At 43.8% G+C, this 21,884-nt stretch overlaps 1 protein-coding gene across 2 annotated transcripts in view; it reads right to left on the reverse strand.

Moving 5' to 3' along the window:
- odad2 (outer dynein arm docking complex subunit 2) overlaps positions 1 to 21,884 on the reverse strand; it is a 569,164-nt gene that overhangs the window by 132,371 nt on the left and 414,909 nt on the right. For both annotated transcript variants that reach the window (XM_068014153.1, XM_068014146.1), the window contains exon 17: positions 16,917 to 17,031. In XM_068014153.1, coding sequence (XP_067870254.1) covers positions 16,917 to 17,031 — 115 coding nt within the window. The remainder of the gene's footprint in view (positions 1 to 16,916; positions 17,032 to 21,884) is intronic.

Consider the following 21,884-nt stretch of genomic DNA (forward strand, 5'->3'; position numbering starts at 1 on the left):
TTTAGGATCACACTCAGTGCTGATGGGTGAACTGAAGGTATACAGGTATGACAAGGCTATTTTCTCTACATATTTAGCAGCTTACGTATTATTTGTATATAAAATACCATGTATAATTTTTTTTGTACACCAATGAGGTAATATCCATAAATATTTGATCGGAGCAGCAGCAGGAAAAACAAGAATGTTCTTTTAGAATAGAATCCTTTCACAAAATTCCTTTGGTAGCCAGCTTGTCTACACTGTTATGCAACTGTCTGGAGGGAAAACTACAACAAAGAGAAGTCCAAATCTCAATGCATTATGTACTACAAACTGTAATTTTTTTTAGTTGTGCTCTAAAATTGTGAACTAACACCTTGTAAGCTACACAGGAACTGTAGTTTATCTTAATAACTAATTATAAGCATAACGCTGCCTTCTAAAATACTTCAGTTAACATGTTTTTAGTCTTTCATTTGGAATTTAAGATCACAAAAGCTATTATTTTTCTTGTAATACACCTAAAAGCAATGACTCTAGAAAACTGTCAAACGCAATTTAATATTCAGAGTATCAACAATTTAGCAAAACTGTGTTAAAGAACTTGAAATAAAATCAAGCAACTCTGCTTTCACATTGCTTAATAAATAGAGGCAATGTAAAAGCAAAGACATGCTATAGTTCTAATTTCTTAGGCTATTTTTCTCCTTGTAATTAATACAATTGCAATGAGGTTTATGTATTGAAAAATAAATTGACAGCTAATTTCAATGCCAAGTCTTAGATGTGGGCCAAAAGAACAGGAAACTTGGATCTTTTAATAATTTGACACTTAAAACTCATTGTAGAAGAATTTTGGGTAATTTAGTCTGAATATAATTCTATGGACACAGTAGAAGCATGTTTTGAATTGGAATGATCTGAGTCACAGGTGCTTCCTCGGTTGGTGTCAATGTTGTGATTGAGGTTCAGGTAGAAGCATTGCTTCCGGAACACCGTGGGCAGATATGGCCTCCTGCTGAATGCCCTTCTCCAACTCCTCCATCAAGCTCTTCCTGCAGCTTGTCCTGCTCTGCAGCCCTCTGCTCATTCTCCAAGTAATGCTGTATTCCAAGGGAAATGCCTACGAATGCATCCATGTCTGAAAGCAACTAGTTTGTGCAGAAGCCTGAAGTCAGCAAAAAGCCTTCAAAGCAGCTGCCACACCATCCTCCATAGACTTTTGCAACTTGAAAAAATTATATACAGCAATAATACTTGTAAAATTGTAGCAAGAGCCAGAAGAAATCAACTAGCTACTAATCTGAAAGTCATTGGTGATCCCTTTAAATAACGTTGGTGGGGCTCCTTCCTGGTGCTAAATGTATGTTCATTAGATGTTAGATGTTCAAAAGACAGTGTAAGCCGGAGCACTCAGCTCCAAAAAAAATAGCAGTGCTGGCATCAAGTCAGCATTGCACGCTGATTGATGTCATGATCTGTTTACTCTGCATCACTTCAGGACGGCGTTCACTGCACATGCACTAATACCCGCAACAATATGGCATCCGGCATGAGTCATCTCAGAGGGCACCTCAGCCCAGAGAATGTGTACGTACCTCAGATACCATTTTGGAGTTCAAACAGTACCCATAACAACAGGCAAACAACAGCTGTTGTCATCCAAAATTTGCACTGTATGTTTCTAATCCTACAAGAAAACACATGTACCTCCCTCTTTAAATATGCATTTATTCACCTGTATGTGATGTATGTAACAAGCTTTTCATAACACCATATTTTAGGATTTTGTTGTGAATCTGCCAGTGCCCATGAAACTTCAACTACCTCCACGTGCTGGGCTGCTTCCTCACCATCTTTTCTCGAAATTTTATAGCCACAGATCTTTTTTGTACCAGGATCAATTGTTTTATGTCATGCAACCTCTTGAAAAATAGATACTATTATCTCACAAAGCAAGCAAAATGCATAGTATGAATGTAAAGTTAACTACTGAAGCATAACTTAATGTCAGTCAGATTGGGGCCTGGAGTTTCCGCTTGGTTGTGGTGTATTTTTTGGTGCAATTCACCCGAAATCAGTGAAATCAGCACAAATGATGGCAGAAATTTCATTCTGTGCAAATCAAGTTTCTGTGATCTTTTGCGCTCGATTATAAAACATCCAAGTGGACCACTCGGCATCAACCTAGGCACCAGAAACAACAGTGGCACACCCTGCCCAATCAACACTGCAAAGTCCTCCTTATTAACATCTGGGGACTTATGCCAAAATTGTGAGTGCTGTCCCACAGACTAGTCAAGCAACATCCTGACATAGTCACACTCACTAAATCATACCTTGCAGCCAAAATACCAGACTCCTCCATCACCATCCCTGGGTATGTCCTGTCCCATTGGCAAGACAGACCCATCAGAGGTGGCAGCACAGTGGTACAGAGTAGGGAGGGAGAAACCCTGGGAATCTCTAACATTAACTCCAGACCCCATGAAGTCTCATGGCATCAGGTCAAACATGGGCAAGGAAACCTCTAGCTGATTACCACCTACCACCCTCCTTCAGCTGATGAATCAGTTCTCCTCACTGTTGAACACCACTTGGATGAAGCACTAAGGGTAGCAAAGGCACAGAATGCACTCTGGTGGGGGACTTCAATGTCCATCACCAGGAGTGGCTCAGTAGCACCACTACTGACTGAGTTGGTTGAATCCTAAAGGACATATCTGCCGGACCGGGCCTGCGGCAGGTGATGAGGGAACCACCAAGAGGGAAAAACCTCCTTGATCTCGCCCTCACCAATCTACCTGTCGTAGATGCATCTGTCCATGACAGCCTTGGTAGGAGTGACCATCACACAGTCTTTGTAGAGACAAAGCACTGAGGATACATTGAGGATACTGTCCATCGTGTTGTGTGGCACTACCACCATGCTAAAGAGGATACATCAGAACAGATATAGCAGCTCAAAACTGGGCATCCATGAGGCGCTGTGGGCCATCAGCAGCAAAAGAATTGTATTTCAACCACAATCTGTAACCTCATGGCCTGGCAGATTCCTCACTCTAATATCACCATCAAACCAGGGGATAAACCCTGGCTCAATGAGGAGTGCAGGCGAGCATACCAGGAGCAGCAACAATCATACCTAAAAATGTGATGCCAACCTAATGAAGCAACAACACAGGACTACATGCATGTTAAAACAGCGGAAGCAGCATGCAATAAACTCCTGTGTTTAGATGTCTGTGTTGAGATTAGATTAAAGCTCTGCAGACCTGCCACAGTCAGTCATGAACGGTACTTGAAAATTAAAGAACTAACAGGAGGAGGCGGAGGAGGATGATCCACAAACATCCTCAATGATGGGGGGGCCCAGCATGCTAGTGCAAAAGACCAGGCTGATGACTTTGAACTCATCTTCAGCCAAAATCTTTATTTTGGCCTCCTCCTGATGTCCCCAGCATTACAGGTGCCAATCTTCAACCATTCGATTCACTCCATGTGATATCAAGAAATGGCTGAATGCACTGGATACAGCAAAGGCTATGGGCCCTGACAATATCCCGGCAGCAGTACTGAGGACTTGTGCTCCAGAACTAGCTGTGCTCCTAGCCAAGCTGTTTCAGTACAGCTACAACACTAGCATCTACCCGACAATGTGAAAATTGCCCTGGGTATGTCCTGTCCACAAAAAGAAGGATAAACCCAAGAGGTGAGGTGAGAGTGACGGTCCTAGACATCAAGGCAGCATTTGACCAAGTGTGGTATCAAGGAGCTCTGGCAAAATTGAAGTCAATGGGAATCGGGGGGAAACTCTCCAATGGCTGGAGTCATACCTAGCACAAAAGGAAGATAGTTGTGGTTGTTTGAAGCCAAACATCACAGCCCCAGGACATCAGTGCAGGAGTTCGTTAGGGTAGTGTCCTAGGCTCAAACATCTTCAGCTGCTTCATCAATGACCTTCCCTCTATCATAAGGTCAAAAGCGGGGATGTTCACTGACGATTGCACATCGCAATTCCTCAGATACTGAAGCAGTCCGTTTTCATATGCAGCAAGACCGGGACAACATTCAGGCTTGGCCTGATCAGTGGCAAGTAACATTTGTGCCACACAAGTGCCAGGCAATGATCAACTCCAATGAGAGAGAATCTAACTATCTCCCCATGACATTCAACGGCATTACTTTCGCTGAATCCCCCACTATCAACATAGGAACAGCAGTAGGCCATTCAGCCCATCGAGCCTGCCCTGCCATTCAATATGATCATGGCTCATCATCCACTTCAATGCCTTTTATCCCATGCTGTCCCCATATTCCCTTATGTCATTTGTATTTAGAAATCTATCAATCTTCGCTTTAAATATACTCAATGACTGAGCTTCCACAGCCCTCTGGGGTAGAGGATTCCAAAGATTCACAACCCTCTGAGTAAATAAATTTCTCCTCATCTCTGTCCTAAGTTGAAATTGTGTCCCCTGGTTCGAGACTCCCCAACCAGGGGAAACATCTTAGCTGCATCTACCCTGCCGATCCCTTTAAGCATTTTGTAGGTTTCAAGATCACCTTTCATTATAGGAACATCCTAGGGGTTACCATTGACCAGAAACTTAAGTGAATCAGCCATACAAATACTGTGGCTACAACAGCAGGTCAGAGGCTGGGAATTCTGCAGCAAGTAACTCACCTCCTGACTCCCCAATGCCTGTCCACCATCTATAAGGCACAAGTCAGGAGTATGGTGGAATACTCTCCACTTGCTTGGATGAATGCAGCTCCAACACTCAAGAAGCTCGACAACATCCTGGACAAAGCAGCTCACTTGATCAGCACCCTATCCATCACCTTCAATATTTACTCTCTTCACCACTGGCACAAAGTGGCAGTAATGTGTACCATTTACAAGATTCACTGCAATAACTCACCAAGTCTCTTTGGACAGCACTTTCTAAAGCTCTATCACCAAGAAGGACAAAAGAAGCAGATGCATGGGAACACCACCACTTGCAGGTTCCCTTCCAAGCCACACACCATCCTAAACTAAAAGCAAAATACTGCGGATGCTGGAAATGTGAAATAAAAACAAGAAATGCTGGAACCACTCAGCAGGTCTGGCAGCATCTGTGGAAAGAGAAGCAGAGTTAACGTTTCGGGTCAGTGACCCTTCTTCGGAACTCATCCTAAACTATCTTAGCTGCTTCACTATCGCTGGGTCAAAAACCTGGAACTCCCTGGACTGCAGCGGTTCAAGAAGGCAGCTTCTCAAGGGCAATTAGGGATGGGCAACAAATGTTGGCCTAGCCAGTGCCCTCACATCCTATGCAAGAATAAATAATATCATGCTGTAAATCTGACCACACCCCCAAGATGAATTAATCATTGGGAGTTTCTGTTAAGAACACTTGTTTGTGGGCCTTCGAAGGAATTCTAAAGATTAAGCTGGTTCCTTTGGGTGCCAATTATAGGCACGTTTTAAAAGTTTTTGAATATAATTTACTAAGAAACTAACTGCAGCACTCCAATCTAAGTAGGAAATGGTTCTGTGTATGTTATAGAAACGTCATTTTCAGTAAATTAAAATTGGTTCACTTACGCACTGTGCAGGACAAAGCCCCCAATCAATAGATATGATTCTGATTGCGTTGGGAGCAACGCACTGTCAATTCAGTCCCGTTGCTCCACAGGTCACATCATATTTCTTTAAGCTTTCCAAATCAAAGAAATAAGCAGCCAAATTGGACAATCTAGTAACCCCCAAATGAAGCAAAGATCGAGGTGCACCTCACAAATGCTTCAAAGACCAGCTGAAAAGAAAGCTCTCTCTGGTTGACAATGACCAACGAATGTGGGAGCAGGAGACTGTCGATAGAGACAGCTAGTGCACAACAACCAGGAAAGCAGCCCACCAGTTTGAAACAAACAGACATGAGGCTGCTGTGAAAAGACGCAGACAATGAAAGGCATTTGCTTATACTAGAGCCCCTCTAAACCAGGAGTTCTTGTGCCTCAACTGCTCAAGAACCTACAGATCAAGAATTTGCTTCTTTAGTCACCAATGATCATGCCAACTACCGTGAGACAAGCCTTCCCATGATTTTCACCTGCAAAGAATCTGCCTTCATCATTATTTCTAGAAAAACGATCAAAAGCACTGATGGTAGATATAGGGTTGGCATCTTTACATTACAAAAGATGATGGACACGCAGCAAAAAATCCATTTAGGTGGGATGTCTTCTCTTGGTGCACCTTTGCTGATGGCTGTGAAGGCCAATTCTCGAGCGGCAGCTTCTGCTACAAGTGCTGCACGAGAAGCTGCCAAGTAATGCTGTGAGTTGTTGTTTTTGACATTGGCGCCTGTTGCTAAGCTACTGTAGCAACTGGTCGTCGTGGTAGTGCACATCAGTCCTCAGGAATTGTCGCCATTTCCCTCTTTCACCAGCTAGCGACTCCCAGGTGCAATAGTCGAAATTTAGGGAGTTTATGTCACACTTGCAAGCATCCTTGAAGCAGAGCTTTGGGCGCCCCACTGGTCATCTGGCCCCAGCTACCTCTCCATAGAAAAAGGTCCTTGAGTATGCATATGAAGTCATCTCTGTTTGATTAGTGCCAATGCACTTGGGAGCTCTGCCTTTCAGAGGACCGCTACATTTGTGATTTTGTCCTGCCAGGATACACCCATAATGCGCCGCAGACAGCGAAGATGGAAATTACTGAGCTTCTTTTCCTGGTAGCTATAATTCACCCATGTTTCACAACAATACAGCAAGATGCTGAGAACACAGGTCTTATAAATCATCAGCTTGGTCCTATCCCATGAGCATTTTGCAAGTCGGCCAAAGGTGGTAGCTGCTTTCCCTATGCGTGTATTGAGTTCTGCATCAAGGGACAGATTATCTGTCACTATGGACCTAAGGTAGCAGAATTTACTGAACACTGAGTGGGGTGATACTTGTGTGATCAGAGGCAGAGATGCAACACCTTATCCCATGAGCACGGTTTTCTGGATGCGTATAGTCAAGGTAGGCCAAGTCCATGAGTCTTTGTAGCTGAGTTTTCGTGTGAGCAACTTGCATAGCATCATCAGCGTACAGGAGTTCCCTGATCAGGGCACAATGTGTTTTTGTCTTCACTTTCAGTCTTGATAGATTGTAGTGCTTGCTATCGAACCTAGTGTACAAGTTTTTTTTATTCATTCATGGCATGAGAGTGTTGCTGGCTAGGCCAGCATTTATTGCCCAACCCTAACTGTCGTCGAGAAAGTGGTGGTGAGCTGCCTTCTTGAATCGCTGCAGTCCATGTGGGGTAGGCACACCCACAGTGCTGTTAGGGAGTTCCAGGATTTTGACCCAGCGACAGTGAAGGAATGGCGTTATAGTTCCAAGTCAGGATTGAGTGTGGCTTGGAGGGGAACTTGCAAGTGGTGGTGTTCCCATGCATTTGCTGCCCTTGTCCTTCCAGGTGGTAGAGGCCGCACGTTTGGAAGCTGCTGTCTAAGGAGCCTTGGTGACTTGCTGCAGTGCATCTTGTAGATGGTACACATTGTTACCACTGTGCAACAGTGGTGAAGGGGGTGAATGATGAAGGGGGTGGATGAGGTACCAATTAAGCGGGCTGCTTTTTCCTGGATGGCGTCGAGCTTCTTGAGTGTTGTTGGAGCCGCACCCATCCAGGCAAGTGGAGAGTATTCTATTACACTTCTGACTTGTGCCTTGCAGATGGTGGACAGACATTGGGGAGTCAGGAGGTGAGTTACTCACCGCAGGATTCCTAGCCTCTGACCTGCTCTTGTAGCCATGATATTTATATGGCTACTCCAGTTCAATTTCTGGTCAATGGGAACACCCAGAATGTTGACAGTGTGGGATTCAGTGATGGTAATGCCATTGAATGTCAAGGGGATGGTTAGATTCTCTCTTAATGGAGATGGCCATTGCCTGGCACTTGTATGGCATGAATGTTACTTGCCACTTATCAGCCCAAGCCTGGATGTTGTCCAGGTGTTGCTACATTTCTACACGGACTGGTGGAAGGTGTCTACTTGCCAGAACTTGCCGCGCCCCTAGCCAAGCTGTTCCAGTACAGCTACAACACTGGCATCTAACCGGCAATGTGGAAAATTGCCCAGGTATGTCCTGTACACAAAAAGCAGGACAAGTCCAACCCGTTCAATTACTGCCCCATCAGTCCACTCTCAATCATCAGTAAAGTGATGGAAGGTGTCATCAACAGTGCCATCAAGCGGCACTTGCTTAGCAATAACCTGCTCAGTGACGTTCAGTTTGGGTGCCGCCAGGGCCACTCAGCTCCTGACCTCATTACAGCCTTGGTTCAAACATGGACAAAAGAGCTGAACTCAAGAGGTGAGGTGGGAATGAGTGCCCTTGACAGCATGGCAGCATTTGACTGAGTATGGCATCAAGGAGCCCTAGCAAAACTGGAGTCAATGGGAATCGGGGGAAAACTCTGCTGGTTGAAGTCATAGCTAGCACAAAGGAAGATGGTTGTGGTTGTTGGAGGTCAATCATCTCAGCTCCAGGACATCACTGCAGGAGTTCCTCAGGGTAGTGTCCTTTACCCAACCATCTTCAGCTGCTTCATCAATAACCTTCCTTCAATCATAAGGTAAGAAGTGGGGATGTTCGCTGATGATTGCACAATGTTTACCACCTTTCGCGACTCCTCAGATAATGAAGCAGCCAGTGTACAGATGCAGCAAGACCTGGACAACATCCAGGCTTGGGCTGATAAGTGGCAAGTAACATTCATGTCACACAAGTGCCAGGCAATGACCATCTCAAACAAGGGAGAATCTAACCATCTCCCCTTGACATTCAATGGCATTACGATCGCTGAAACCCCTCCCGCCACCCCCATCAACATCCTGGGGTTTACCATTGACCAGAAAATGAACTGGACCAGCCACATAAATACTGTGATGACAAGAGCAAGCCACAAGTTGGGAATTCTGCGATGAGTAACTCACCTCTTGACACCCCAGCGCCTGTCCACCATCTACAACGCACAAGTCAGGAGTGTGATAGAATACTCTCCACTTGCCTGGATGGGTGCAGCTCCAACACTCAATAAGCTCGACACCATTCTGGACAAAGCAGCCTGCTTGATTGGCAGCCATCCATAACCTTCAACATTCACTCCTTCCACCACTGACACATAGTGGCAGCAGTGTGTACCATCTACAAGATGCACTGAAGCAAGTCACCAAGATTCCTTCCACAGCACCTTCCAAACCCAGAACCTCTACCACTTGGAAGGACAAGGGCAGCAGATGCATGGGGACATCACCACCTGCAAGTTCCCTCCAAGCCACACACCATCCTTACTTGGAACTATTATAGAATCACAGAAAGCGTAAGGCACAGGATGAAGCCACTTGGCCCATTGTGTCTGTGCCAGCCAAAAAACGATCCACCTACTCTAATCCCACCTTCCAGTATTTGGTCTGTAGCCCTGCAGATTATGGCACTTGAGATTATGCCAGACTCCTTTTGAATGAGTTGAGGTCTCTGCCTCAGCTACCCTTTCAGGCAGTGAGTTCCAAACCCCCACCATGCTCTGGGTGAAAAAGCTTTTCCTCATCTTATTTTTCTACCAAGCACTTTAAATCTATGCCCCCTTGTCACTGACCTCTCTGCTAAGGTGAATAGGCCCTTCACCTCCACTCTAGCAAGGCCCTCAAAATTTTATACATTTCAATGATCTCCCCTCAGCCTTCTCTGTTCCAAGGAGAACCCCAGCCTAGCCAATCTTTCCTCACAGCTGCATTTTTCCAGTCCTGACAACATCCTCGTAAATCTCCTCTATACCCTCTCTGGTGCAATTACAACCTTTCCGTAATAAAATGACCAGAACTGCACACATTGCTCAAGTTGTGGCCTAACCAATGTTCCAGTTCCAACATAATCTGCCTGCTCTTATATGCTATACTTCGGCTAATAAAAAAGGATTCCACATGCCTTCTTAACCACCTTATCGATCTATCCTGCTACCATTAGGGATCTGTGGACCTTCACTCCAAGATCCCTCACTTCCTCTACACTTATCAGTATTTTCCCATTTATCGTGTATTCTTTTGCCTTGTTTGACCTCCCCAAATGCATCACCTCACTTCTTCAGGCTGAATTCCATTTGCCACTTTTCTGACCAGACCATCAATATCTGTACTGCAGTAGCCATATAAATACCGTGGCAACAGGAGCAGGTCAGAGGCTAGGAATCTTGCGGCAAGTAACTTGCATCCTGACTCCCAAAAGCTTGTCCATCTACAAGATGCACTGCAGCAACGCACCAAGGTTCCTTAGACAGCACCTTCCAAACCCATAACCTCTACCAATTAGAAGGACAAGGGCAGCAGATGCATGGGAACACCACCACCTGCAAGTTCCCCTCCAAGTCACACACCATCCTGACTTGGAACTATATTGCCGTTACTTCATTTTCACTGGGTCAAAATCCTGGAACTCCCTTCCTAACAGCACTGTTGGTGCACCTACCCCACATGGACTGCAGCAGTTCAAGAAGGCAGCTCACCACCACCTTCTCAAGGGAAATTAGGAATGGGCAATAGATGCTGCCCTAGCCAGCTATGCCCACATCCCATGAACGAATAAAAAAAGAACCCTCCACCACTGCCCGATTGCCAGAGCTTGCCCAACTGCCCCTCTGATTAGGTCAGCAGCTCGTGGGAGCAAGCCGCTGTCCTTAATTGGGTGGCAGCTGCCTCTTAATAGACTACGGCCTACAATATGCCACCTCAGGGCCCCATCGCTGGACTAAGAGATGTCGCTTCCCACTTTCGGCCCCGGCAGCAGGACTTCCAAGTAAGTGGAAAAATTCAGCCCCCTGAATTCAAACAAGTTCATGTTACCCTTGTTTAATTATACAGGTATCTAATTATCAGCCAATCTAAATATAAAGGTCATGGAATCTACCTGAACTCCTGGTGTGTCAGTAATATTATGGCAGATACAAATGGGACAATTCATTGGTGCTGTTGCAGTGGCTGGACCATTGCTTCTCATGCCATTTGTACATTGACCTGACCAGAACTTAATCGAATTTCTGATGATTTAAATTATTAGAATACCTTAGGTGCTGCTGGGAAAATTTAAATGGATTTGGCTACCTAAAATTAAGAGATTGCTATTATGATAAAAGCAAAATACTGCGGATGCTGGAAATCTGAGATAAAAACAAGAAATGCTGGAACCACTCAGCAGGTCTGGCAGCATCTGTGGAAAGAGAAGCAGAGTTAACGTTTCGGGTCAGTGACCCTTCTTCGGAACTTCGGAAGATTGCTACTATGTTTTGGGGCTTTAGTCCAGATGTTCTTCTTGGATACAGCATTCTAGACCTTTTTGTTAGGCAAGTATTCATTTCTTGTGGCATGCAGTGTGCCTAGTCCATGTATTGAACAGAAAATCTGTGTTACCATATTTCATGATCTTCCTTGACTCTGTTAGGCATTAGAATAGTGTATTCGACCAGGGCTTAAGAGATAAACATTAAAACAGATTGTTAAATGGATCAATGAACAGAAGCAATTGTAGACAAGATTTATACTAGTTACAGCAACTGCTCTCCCCCACATTGACTTTGAGTCAGCCACAGTATTCCATGCGCTAAATACTAAAAATGTTGTCAAATAATAACAAGGCACGATTAAATTCTCATTAATGTAACAATCTTTTTCCACAGGTGCTGCAGAAAAATTTGCTTGTCAGGGCTGTTTCACAGTTGGCTCTCCCCTTGCGCTTCTGTTTTTTTTCCTGCCAACTGCTAAGTCTCTTCGACTCGCCACACTTTAGCCCTGCCTTTATGGCTGCCCGCCAGCTCTGGCGAACGCTGGCAACCGACTCCCATGAATTGTGATCAATGTCACAGGATTTCATGTCGCGTTTGCAGACGTCTTTAAAGCGGAGACATGGACAGCCGGTGGGTCTGATACCAGTGGCGAGTTCGCTGTACAATGTGTCTTTGGGGATCCTGCCATCTTCCATGCGGCTCACATGGCCAAGCCATCTCAAGCGCCGCTGACTCTGCAGTGTGTATAAGCTGGGGATGTTGGCCGTCTCGAGGACTTCGGTGTTGGAGATACGGTCCTGCCACCTGATACCAAGTATTCTCCGGAGGCAGCGAAAATGGAATGAATTGAGACGTCGCTCTTGGCTGACATACGTTGTCCAGGCCTCACTGCCATAGAGCAAGGTACTGAGGACACAGTCTTGATACACTTGGACTTTTGTGTTCTGTGTCAGTGCGCCATTTTCCCACACTCTTGGCCAGTCTGGACATAGCAGTAGTTGTAACAATAATGTAACAATAGTTTAATTCAAATTGACTGTATTTCCAATATTACCAAGTTAAGCTTTCCATTATAAGACTTATCGGCCATAACAACTTATCTGCAGTGGAATCCCAGAAAGTTGACGTGCAGATTCAACAAGCAGTTAAAGAAGTAAATGGTATGTTTGCCTTTAATCACAAAGGAATTGGAGTAATAGAGTAAAGAGGTCTTACTGCAATTGTATAGGGCCTTGGTGATACCACTCCAGGAGTACTGTATACAATTTGGTCTCCTTACCTAAGGAAGTGGGGTAACTCAGTTGGGTAGATGGTTAGCATGTGGTTCAGAACCAACAGCGTGGGTTTAATTCCTGTTCTTGTCTGAGGAAGGCAACAGGAAACCATCTCATGCACTCTCTTCCCTAGCCATGCTCATCTCTCCTGTGGGGAGAAGGGGGAAAGAAAAAAAGAGCAGAGGACCTGCCCTTGCCCAGCACCTAAGGAAGAATATTCTTTGGCCTCCTTATCTCGAGAGACAATGGGTAAGCGCCTGGAGGTGGTCAGTGGTGTGTGCAGCAGCGCCTGGAGTGGCTATAAAGGCCAATTCTAGAGTGACAGGCTCTTCCAAAGGTGCTGCAGAAAAATTTGGTTGTCGGGGCTGTTACACAGTTGGCTCTCCCTTTGTGCTTCTGTCTTTTTTCCTGCCAACTGCTAAGTCTCTTCGACTCGCCACACTTTAGCCCTGCCTTTATGGCTGCCCACCAGTTCTGGCGATCGCTGGCAACTGACTCCCACGACTTGTGATCAATATCACAGGACTTCATGACGCGTTTGCAGACGTCTTTAAAGCGGAGACATGGACGGCTGGTGGGTCTGATACCAGTGGCGTGCTCGCTGTACAATGTGTCTTTGGGGGTCCTGCCATCTTCCATGCGGCTCACATGGCCAAGCCATCTCAAGCGCCGCTGACTCAGTAGTGTGTATAAGCTGGGGATGTTGGCCGCCTCGAGGACTTCTGTGTTGGAGATACGGTCCTGCCACCTGATGCCAAGTATTCTCTGGAGGCAGCGAAGATGGAATGAATTGAGACGTTGCTCTTGGCTGACATACTTTGTCCAGGCCTCGCTGCCATAGAGCAAGGTACTGAGGACACAGTCTTGATACACTCGGACTTTTGTGTTCCGTGTCAGTGCGCCATTTTCCCACACTCTCTTGGCCAGTCTGGACATAGCAGTGGAAGCCTTTCCCATGCGCTTGTTGATTTCTGCATCTGGAGACAGATTACTGGTGATAGTTGAGCCTAGGTAGGTGAACTCTTGAACCATTTCCAGAGCTTGGTCGCCAATATTGATGGATGGAGCATTTCGGACGTCCTGTCCCATGATGTTCGTTTTCTTGAGGCTGATGGTTAGGCCAAATTCGTTGCAGGCAGCCGCAAACCTGTCGATGAGACTCTGCAGGCACTCTTCAGTGTGAGATGTTAAAGCAGCATCGTCAGCAAAGAGGAGTTCCCTGATGAGGACTTTCCATACTTTGGTCTTCGCTCTTAGACGGGCAAGGTTGAACAACCTGCCCCCTGATCTTGTGTGGAGGAAAATTCCTTCTTCTGAGGACTTGAACGCATGTGAGAGCAGCAGAGAGAAGAAAATCCCAAACAGTGTGGGTGCGAGAACACAGCCATGTTTCACGCCACTCAGGATAGGAAAGGGGTCTGATGAGGTGCCGCTATGCTGAATTGTGCCTTTCATATGGTCATGGAATGAGGTGATGAAACTAAGTAGCTTTGGCGGACATCCAATCTTTTCTAGTAGTCTGAAGAGACCACGTCTGCTGACGAGGTCAAAAGCAATGTAGAGGGGCATCTGTTGTTCGCGGCATTTCTCCTGTATCTGACGAAGGGAGAACAGCATGTCAATGGTTGATCTCTTTGCACGAAAGCCACACTGTGCCTCAGGGTAGACGTGCTCCGCCAGCTTCTGGAGCCTGTTTAAAGCGACTCGAGCAAAGACTTTCCCCACTATGCTGAGCAGGGAAATTCCACGGTAGTTGTTGCAGTCACCGCGGTCACCTATGTTTTTATAGATGGTGATGATATTGGCATCGCGCATGTCCTGAGGTACTGCTCCCTCGTCCCAGCACAGGCAAAGCAGTTCATGTAGTGCTGAGAGTATAGCAGGCTTGGCACTCTTGATTATTTCAGGGGTAATGCTGTCCTTCCCAGGGGCTTTTCCGCTGGCTAGAGAATCAATGGCATCACCGAGTTCCGATTTTGCTGGCTGTACGTCCAGCTCATCCATGACTGGTAGAGGCTGGGCTGCATTGAGGGCAGTCTCAGTGACAACATTCTCCCTGGAGTACAGTTCTAGGTAGTGCTCAACCCAGCGGTCCATTTGCTTGCGTTGGTCAGTGATTATGTCCCCTGATTTAGATTTGAGGGGGCGATCTTCTTGATGGTTGGCCCAAAAGCTCTCTTAATGCCATCATACATTCCTCTGATGTTTCCGGTGTCTGAGGCCAGCTGAATATGACTGCATAGGTGTTGCCAGAAGTCATTTGCGCAGCGCCTGGCTGTTCTTTGTGCAGTGCTTCTGGCTGCTTTAAGTGCTACGGATGTTAACTCGCTGGGGGCTTTCTTGTAGCTCAACAGTGCAATGCGCTTAGCGGCTATGACAGGTTCCAGCTCTTCAATATGAGATTGAAATTACTTCCCAAGAAAGAAGGCAACAAAGGCTCACTAGACTGATGCCTGAGTTGAAACAGAGAGTAGGTGTGAATGGCTGTTTTCCGGATTGGAGGAAGGTATATTGTGGAGACCCCTGCTTTTCTTGAGATATATTAATGACCTAAACTTGGGTGTACAGGGCACAATATCGAAATTTGCGGATGACACAAAACTTGGAAATATTGTGAACTGAGCAGGATAGTGATAAACTTCGAGGACAGAGAGGCTGGTGGAATGGGCGGACAAGTGGCAGATGAAATTTAATGCAGAAAAGTGTGAAGTGATTCATTTTGGTAGGAAGAAAAAGGAGAGGCAATATAAATTAAAGAGTACAATTCTGAAGGGGATGCAGGAGCAGAAGGACCTGTGGTATATGCGCACAAATCACTGAAGGTTGCAGGGCAGGTTGAGAAAGCAGTTAAAAAAGCATATGGGATCCTGGGCTTTATAAATAGGGGCATAGAGTACAAAAACAAGGAAGTTCTAATAAACCTGTAGAAAACACTGGTTCGGCCTCAATTGGAGTATTGTGTCCAGTTCTGGGCACCATACGTTCGAAAGGATGTTAAGGCATCAGATAGAGTGCAGAAAGAATTCACGACAATGGTTCCAAGGATGAGGAACTTCAGTTACTTGGATAGTTTGGAGAAGCTGGGTCTGTTCTCCTTGGAGAAGAGAAGATTGAGAGGAGATTTGATAGAGGCCTTCAAAATAATGAGGGTTCTGAACTGAGTAGATAAATAGAAACTGTTCCCATTGGCCAAAGGATCCAGAACCAGAGGACACCGATTTAAGGTGATTGGCAAAAGAAACAACAGCGACATGAGGAAAAACATTTTTACGCAGTGACTGGTTAGGATCTGCAATGCACTGCCTGAGAGTGTGGTGGAGGCAGATTCAATTGAGGCCTTCAAAAGAGAACTGGATAATTATCTGGAGAGAAAAGAATTTGCAGAGCTAAAGGGAAAAGGCAGGGGAGTGAGACTAGCTGAGGTTCTCTTGCAGAGAGCCAGCACGGACACAATGGGCCAAATGGTCTCCTTCTGTGGTGTAACCATTCTATGATTCGATGAGAGGATGGTCCTATGAGGAGAAATTGACTAGGCCTCTATTCCGTAGAATTTAAAAGAACGAGCAGTGATCTAATTGAAACATAAAATGTTTTTAAGGGCTTTGCAGGCTAGATGCTTGGCAGCATGTTTACCCTGGTTGGGAAGGTTTAGAACTAGGCGTCACAGTCTCAGAATAAGGGGTTGGCCATCTAGGACTGAGACGGGAGGAATTTATTCATTCAAAAGGTTGTGAACCTTTGGAATTCTGTACCACAGAGAGCTATGGATGCTCAGTCATTGAGTATCTTCAAGTCAGAGATCGACAGGTTTTTGAATACTAAGGGAATCAAAGGATATGGGGATAGTACAGAGAAGTGTATCTGAGATAGATCAGTTATGATCTTATTGAATCGTGCAGCAGGCTTGAGGGGCCGAATGATCTACTCCTATTTCTTATGTCTTTGATAATAAGTGTTTTCCTCACATATCATTTATTCAGCACTACTAATGTTTATTGGTTATAATGTTCCCAGCAGACAGAAGTGATCATTTAAATGAGCTTCCAAACATAGTAAAGCTCAGTATTTATATTTCAAAAATTGCCAATTACTAAAAGAACATTGCTGCATAATAACATTTACTTGCCCCATCTATAACAGGTGGTCATTTCACTACTGCCAGTTTTATATCTCAGCTGAAGTTGAATGTTCTGTCTATTAGTCCAATAAAAAATCTTAATGTATTTTCTCTAGTAGGTTGATTTGCTGCATAGTGGCATTAACTGTCAGTGTAATAAGTAGATTTTATATGGAAAATTTCCTGCCTTTAAAGAATTTAAGACCAGCGATAAACTCACCTTGGCATTTTCAATACAAGGACAGATCGCCCAAGCTGCACTTGCTTGAATGTCTGGATTAGACTTTTTGAGTAAAGACCATAACAACCGAACTCCATCTAAAGATTCAATTATCCTGTTGGGGGGAAAAAAAAATTTCAATAAATTTTAAAATATTTTTAGCCATGGTGGTAATCTGGCAGTGATCATAGAACACACCAAATTTTCATTCCAAATGGAATGACAACCAGGTGGGTTCTATAAAGGGTGGATGATCACTCTCTCAGATTATCACCCGCGTCTCTTCATTTTTGTCTGCCAGGTCTTAATCCCCTGTTCTTTCAGCCCTGGTAACATCTGTTAATGAGTTGAGCTGCCATCTGAACTTTTCCAAAAGAAATCAGAATTTTTAATCACACACTATTCTGACACCTTCTTTAATTGTGCCCATACTTTTAAATTTAACTTAGATACAATTATCCATTCCCATCACTAGTATGTTCCTTTCATCCATGTCTGCAACTGGAGCATGAGTAATTTTTATCAACAAGCTAGTTTTGAACAATTAAGAGCTACTGGCACTTTATTCAGGTAGATTTTCACCAGTACTTAACCATTTAGAATTGACTTACAGTCGTGCACAAACAACCCCCGATATGACAGAGCTATGCTAGCTACTGGACTCTGACCAACAGACAAGATCTAGTACAGACAGCACTGAGATGCATATGCCTCACTGTACATCTTCCTGCTGATCCCCACTTGGAAAATTGTGTTTTGCTGTTTATTTTTTGATTTACCACACCACATTATTGCTTCTGCAAACAGTTCCTTCTGTTCTTTACAACTGAAATTTTGCAGAGATTGACAGATTTTTGAATACTAAGGGAATCAAGGGATATGGGGATAGTGCAGGAAAGTGTATCTGAGATAGATCAGTCATGATCTTGTTGAATCGTGCAGCAGGCTTGAGGGACCGAATGATCTACTCCTATTTCTTATATCTTTGATAATAAGCATTTACCTCATCATTTATTCTGCACTACTAATGTTTATTGGTTATAATGTTCCCAGCACAGTGGTGCAGTGGTTAGCACTGCAGCCTTGCAGCTCCAGCGACCCGGGTTCAGTTCTGGGTACTGCCTGTGTGGAGTTTGCAAGTTGTCCCTGTGACCGCGTGGGTTTCCGCCAGGTGCTCCAGTTTCCTCCCACATCCAAAGACTTGCAGGTTGATAGGTAAATTGGCCATTATAAATTGCCCCTAGTATAGGTAGGTGGTAGGAGGTTGGTGGGGATGCGGTAAGGAATATGGGATTAATGTAGGATTAGTATAAATGGGTGGTTGTTGGTCGGCACAGACTCGGTGGGCCGAAGGGCCTGTTTCACTGCTGTATCTCTCTATGACTTTATGAGCAGACAGAAGTTATCATTTAAATGAGCTTCAAAACATATGAAAGCTCAGTATTTATATATACTTCAAAAATTACTAATTACTAAGAGAACTGACTACTAGTCACAGCAGTGTTGTTGTCACCAGCTGTCAAACTCCAATGCAACCAGATTCCAACTGGATCTGCCAAAGGCTGTTATTGATTTGGAGGAGGAAGAGGAGCGCATGCAGTGGGAAAAAAAGCACCTCAGGCATCTGGTACTCACTTGAAATGGTCCAGATGCTATATTTTCTGACCCATGCATGTCTACTTAGCCATGTCTAAGGCCTGCTGCATCTCCTTCAACAACACATCTAGACTGTTTTTATTGAAGAGGGCAGTTCTATCATTTGCTCCAGACATCATCTTCATAAGAACATACTGTTCTGACTCCATGAAAATTAAACAGCACCCGTTTGCTGGCAGCCCTTTAAGAGCTTATGCATTCCTCAATCCCCACTTAGTTGCTGCCATACCATTCCCTGCTCTTAAGGAAACTGCAAAAAAAGCATATTTAAATTATTTAAACTAAATGACTGCCAAGTTCAGCGAGATCTGTAGTCCACTCTGACAGCACAGCAAAATACATGTCGAGGATCTGATCACATCTTTCCCAAAATTAGGGACTCAGCCCTCTAGATCTTTCAAGGCATCAAAAGCCAAAAAAAAAGCTAATGGGATTCTGGAATTTATAAAAGTGACATTGAATAAAAAAAACAAGGAGCTGACTTTGAATTTGTACAAGTTATCAGATATGTCAGTTTGAGTATTCTGTTCTGTCTGAGCACCCCATTATAGAAAGAATAACAGAGCTCTGGAAAGCATCAAGTGGAGATTCTCCCAGTAGAATGATTCAAGAAAAGAGAGGCTTTAGTTATATTACAAATAACAACTTGTATTTATATAGCAAATAGAGTAAAACATCCCAAATTGCTTTGTGGGAGTGTTATCAGACAAAAGCTGATGTTGAGCCACCTAAGGAGATATCAGGACAGATGACCTCTTGGTCAAAGAGGTAGGTTTTAAGGAACATTTTCAAAGGAGGTGAGATTTAATGAGGGAATACCAGAGCTTAGGGTCTAGACAGCTGAAAGCACAGCTACCAAAGGTGGAGCGATTAAAATCAGGGATGCGCAAAAGGTCAGAATTGGAGGAGCGCAGATATCATGGAGAATTTTTTTAAAATTCTTTCATGGGATGTGGGCGTCGCTGGCAAGGCCATCTTTTGTTGCCCATCCCTAATTGCCCTTGACAACTGAGTGGCTTGCTACACCATTTCAGAGGGCAGTTAACAGTCAATCACATTGCTGTGGGTCTGGCGTCACATGTATGCCAGACCAGGTAAGAATGGCAGATTTCCTTCCCTAGAGGACATTAGTGAACCAGATGGGTTTTTACAACAATGGAAGATAGTTTCATAGCACCATTACTGAGAATAGCTTTCAATTCCATTTTTTTTTTATTAAGTGAATTTAACCTGTCGTAGCTCTAAAGGAGCTTACAGAGACAGGGAAGGATGAGGCCATGGAAGGATTTGAAAACAAGGATAAGAATTTTAAAGTCAAGACATTGCCAGACCGGGTGCCAACCTATGTCAGCAAGCTCAGGGGTGATGAGTGAACAGGATTCATTTGAGTTAGGATATGGACAACAGTGTTTTGGCATGCTCAAGTTTACTGAGGGTGAAAGGTGGGTGGTTGGTCATGAAAGCACTGGAATAATTGAGACTGGAGGTAATGAAATCAGGAATGAGGATTTCAGTAACAGATGAGTTGAGGCAGGGGTGCAGAGGGACAGTATAACTGAGGTAGAATTATGTGGTCTTGGTGATGAAGAGGAAATGGGGTCAGATGCTCAGCCTGGGGTCAAATAGGACGCTGAAAGAAGGCTTGAGAATTGGTGCTTTTCATTGGACCAAAGAAAATCAAGAGGAAATCTAACAGAAGTTTTCAAAATTACAAAATGTTTTGATAAGGCAAATAGTGGAAGATTATTTTTACTGGATGACAGATTGGTAACAAGGAAACTTAAACTCAGGATCATCAATAGAAAATGATGGGCAAAGTTAGAAGAATTTTGTCTCAGGCACCAAATTATTAACACATGGAAAGCTTCACCATAATTGGCTATTGAGGCAGTGGCTACCATGATTTAAAGAGGAATGGGTTAAGTATTTGAAAAGAATATAAAAGGATATTGGGAAAGGCAGGGACATACAATTAAAGTAGATGGCTGTAGCTGAAGACTGAGGAGGAACAGTGGTGTGAAATCTGAACTGTTTTCTTCTGTACTATAACTTCTATGATTCTATGCCAACATTGTCCTTTTTCCTAATATTTCTGAGAAATCAATACAGGAAATGAAGTTATATAAAAGATATAAGCTTCTGAAAAGTCTTTGCAATATATATATTGCTGTTGGAAATTATATCCTAAAGATAAATTTACAGTTGATTACACTTCATTTGTGGGTATTGATGGGGCACTAGTGCCAGGAAAATTGGCCATAGTAGGTTTAAAATCACTGATTTAATGAGTTTTTAAAATACAGAATGCATTTTATCTATTTTTCTGAAATACAGTAGTAAAACTGCAGGCAATGCATTATATTAGAAATAATTGTTTGCTGCAGTACTACTGTATTCTGTAAACCAATGCGTATTCTCAGGACATATATTTCTGTATACAAAAAAAGACTGTAGTGCCAATTCACAGAGCATCTGGAACAAAATAAATGACCAGATTATACAGTAGAGTAGTTGTTTGCAACAACAGTGAACTGTTTATAAAATCAGTTTTCTTTGCCTGTTTAATAGTGCATGAAAAATTAGTCATCATTTTCCAGATGGCAGAGAACCTTCCATGTACTAGATTCCATTTCTCCACAAACATCCAGATGTGTTGTGTGTACAGTGCCTTTACTGTCTCCATTTTGGAAGTCAATCCCTAAAGTCTTACACTTTGGTTATCCTCTACTACTGTAGCTGCTCCGAATGCTGCCTCAAGTATTACAGTTGGATGAATGAGCGAAACAATCTCTAAGTTCACCAAAATATTTCTACCCAGCATCAATAGAGTTGCTGAACTACTCGAAAGGTATGCCTGCTAAACCCTGATCTCGCTCACATCTGCAGAATTGTTGATGCTAACAATTATATTATTTCCTCTTTGGCTTTCTCTCATAGTGGGTACAAAAACTAACCTTTGTAAAGCAGTTTTCTAATTATCTTAGATTTAACTTTAATCCTAAAATAACTGGATCATATGAATCATAGACAGATATAACTTCTTTGCAAATGCAGAAATATTAAACAATTACTTTGCTTCAGTATTCATCAGGGAAATAGGGCAGGTGGACATGACATTGGACGATGAGATCTGAAATTAAATAACTGCATTTAACATAAATGAAAGTGGTGACATATTTAAAAAACTAATCAAACTTAAAGATGATAACACCCCCGGTCTGGATGGATTACATCTGCGCATTTTAAAAAGGATCTAGGGAAGAGATAGCAGACAAATTACTACACATTTTTAATAATTTGTTGAGAAAGGGG

This window comes from Heterodontus francisci, chromosome 2, assembly GCF_036365525.1.
Source record: "Heterodontus francisci isolate sHetFra1 chromosome 2, sHetFra1.hap1, whole genome shotgun sequence".
NCBI lineage: Eukaryota > Metazoa > Chordata > Chondrichthyes > Heterodontiformes > Heterodontidae > Heterodontus > Heterodontus francisci.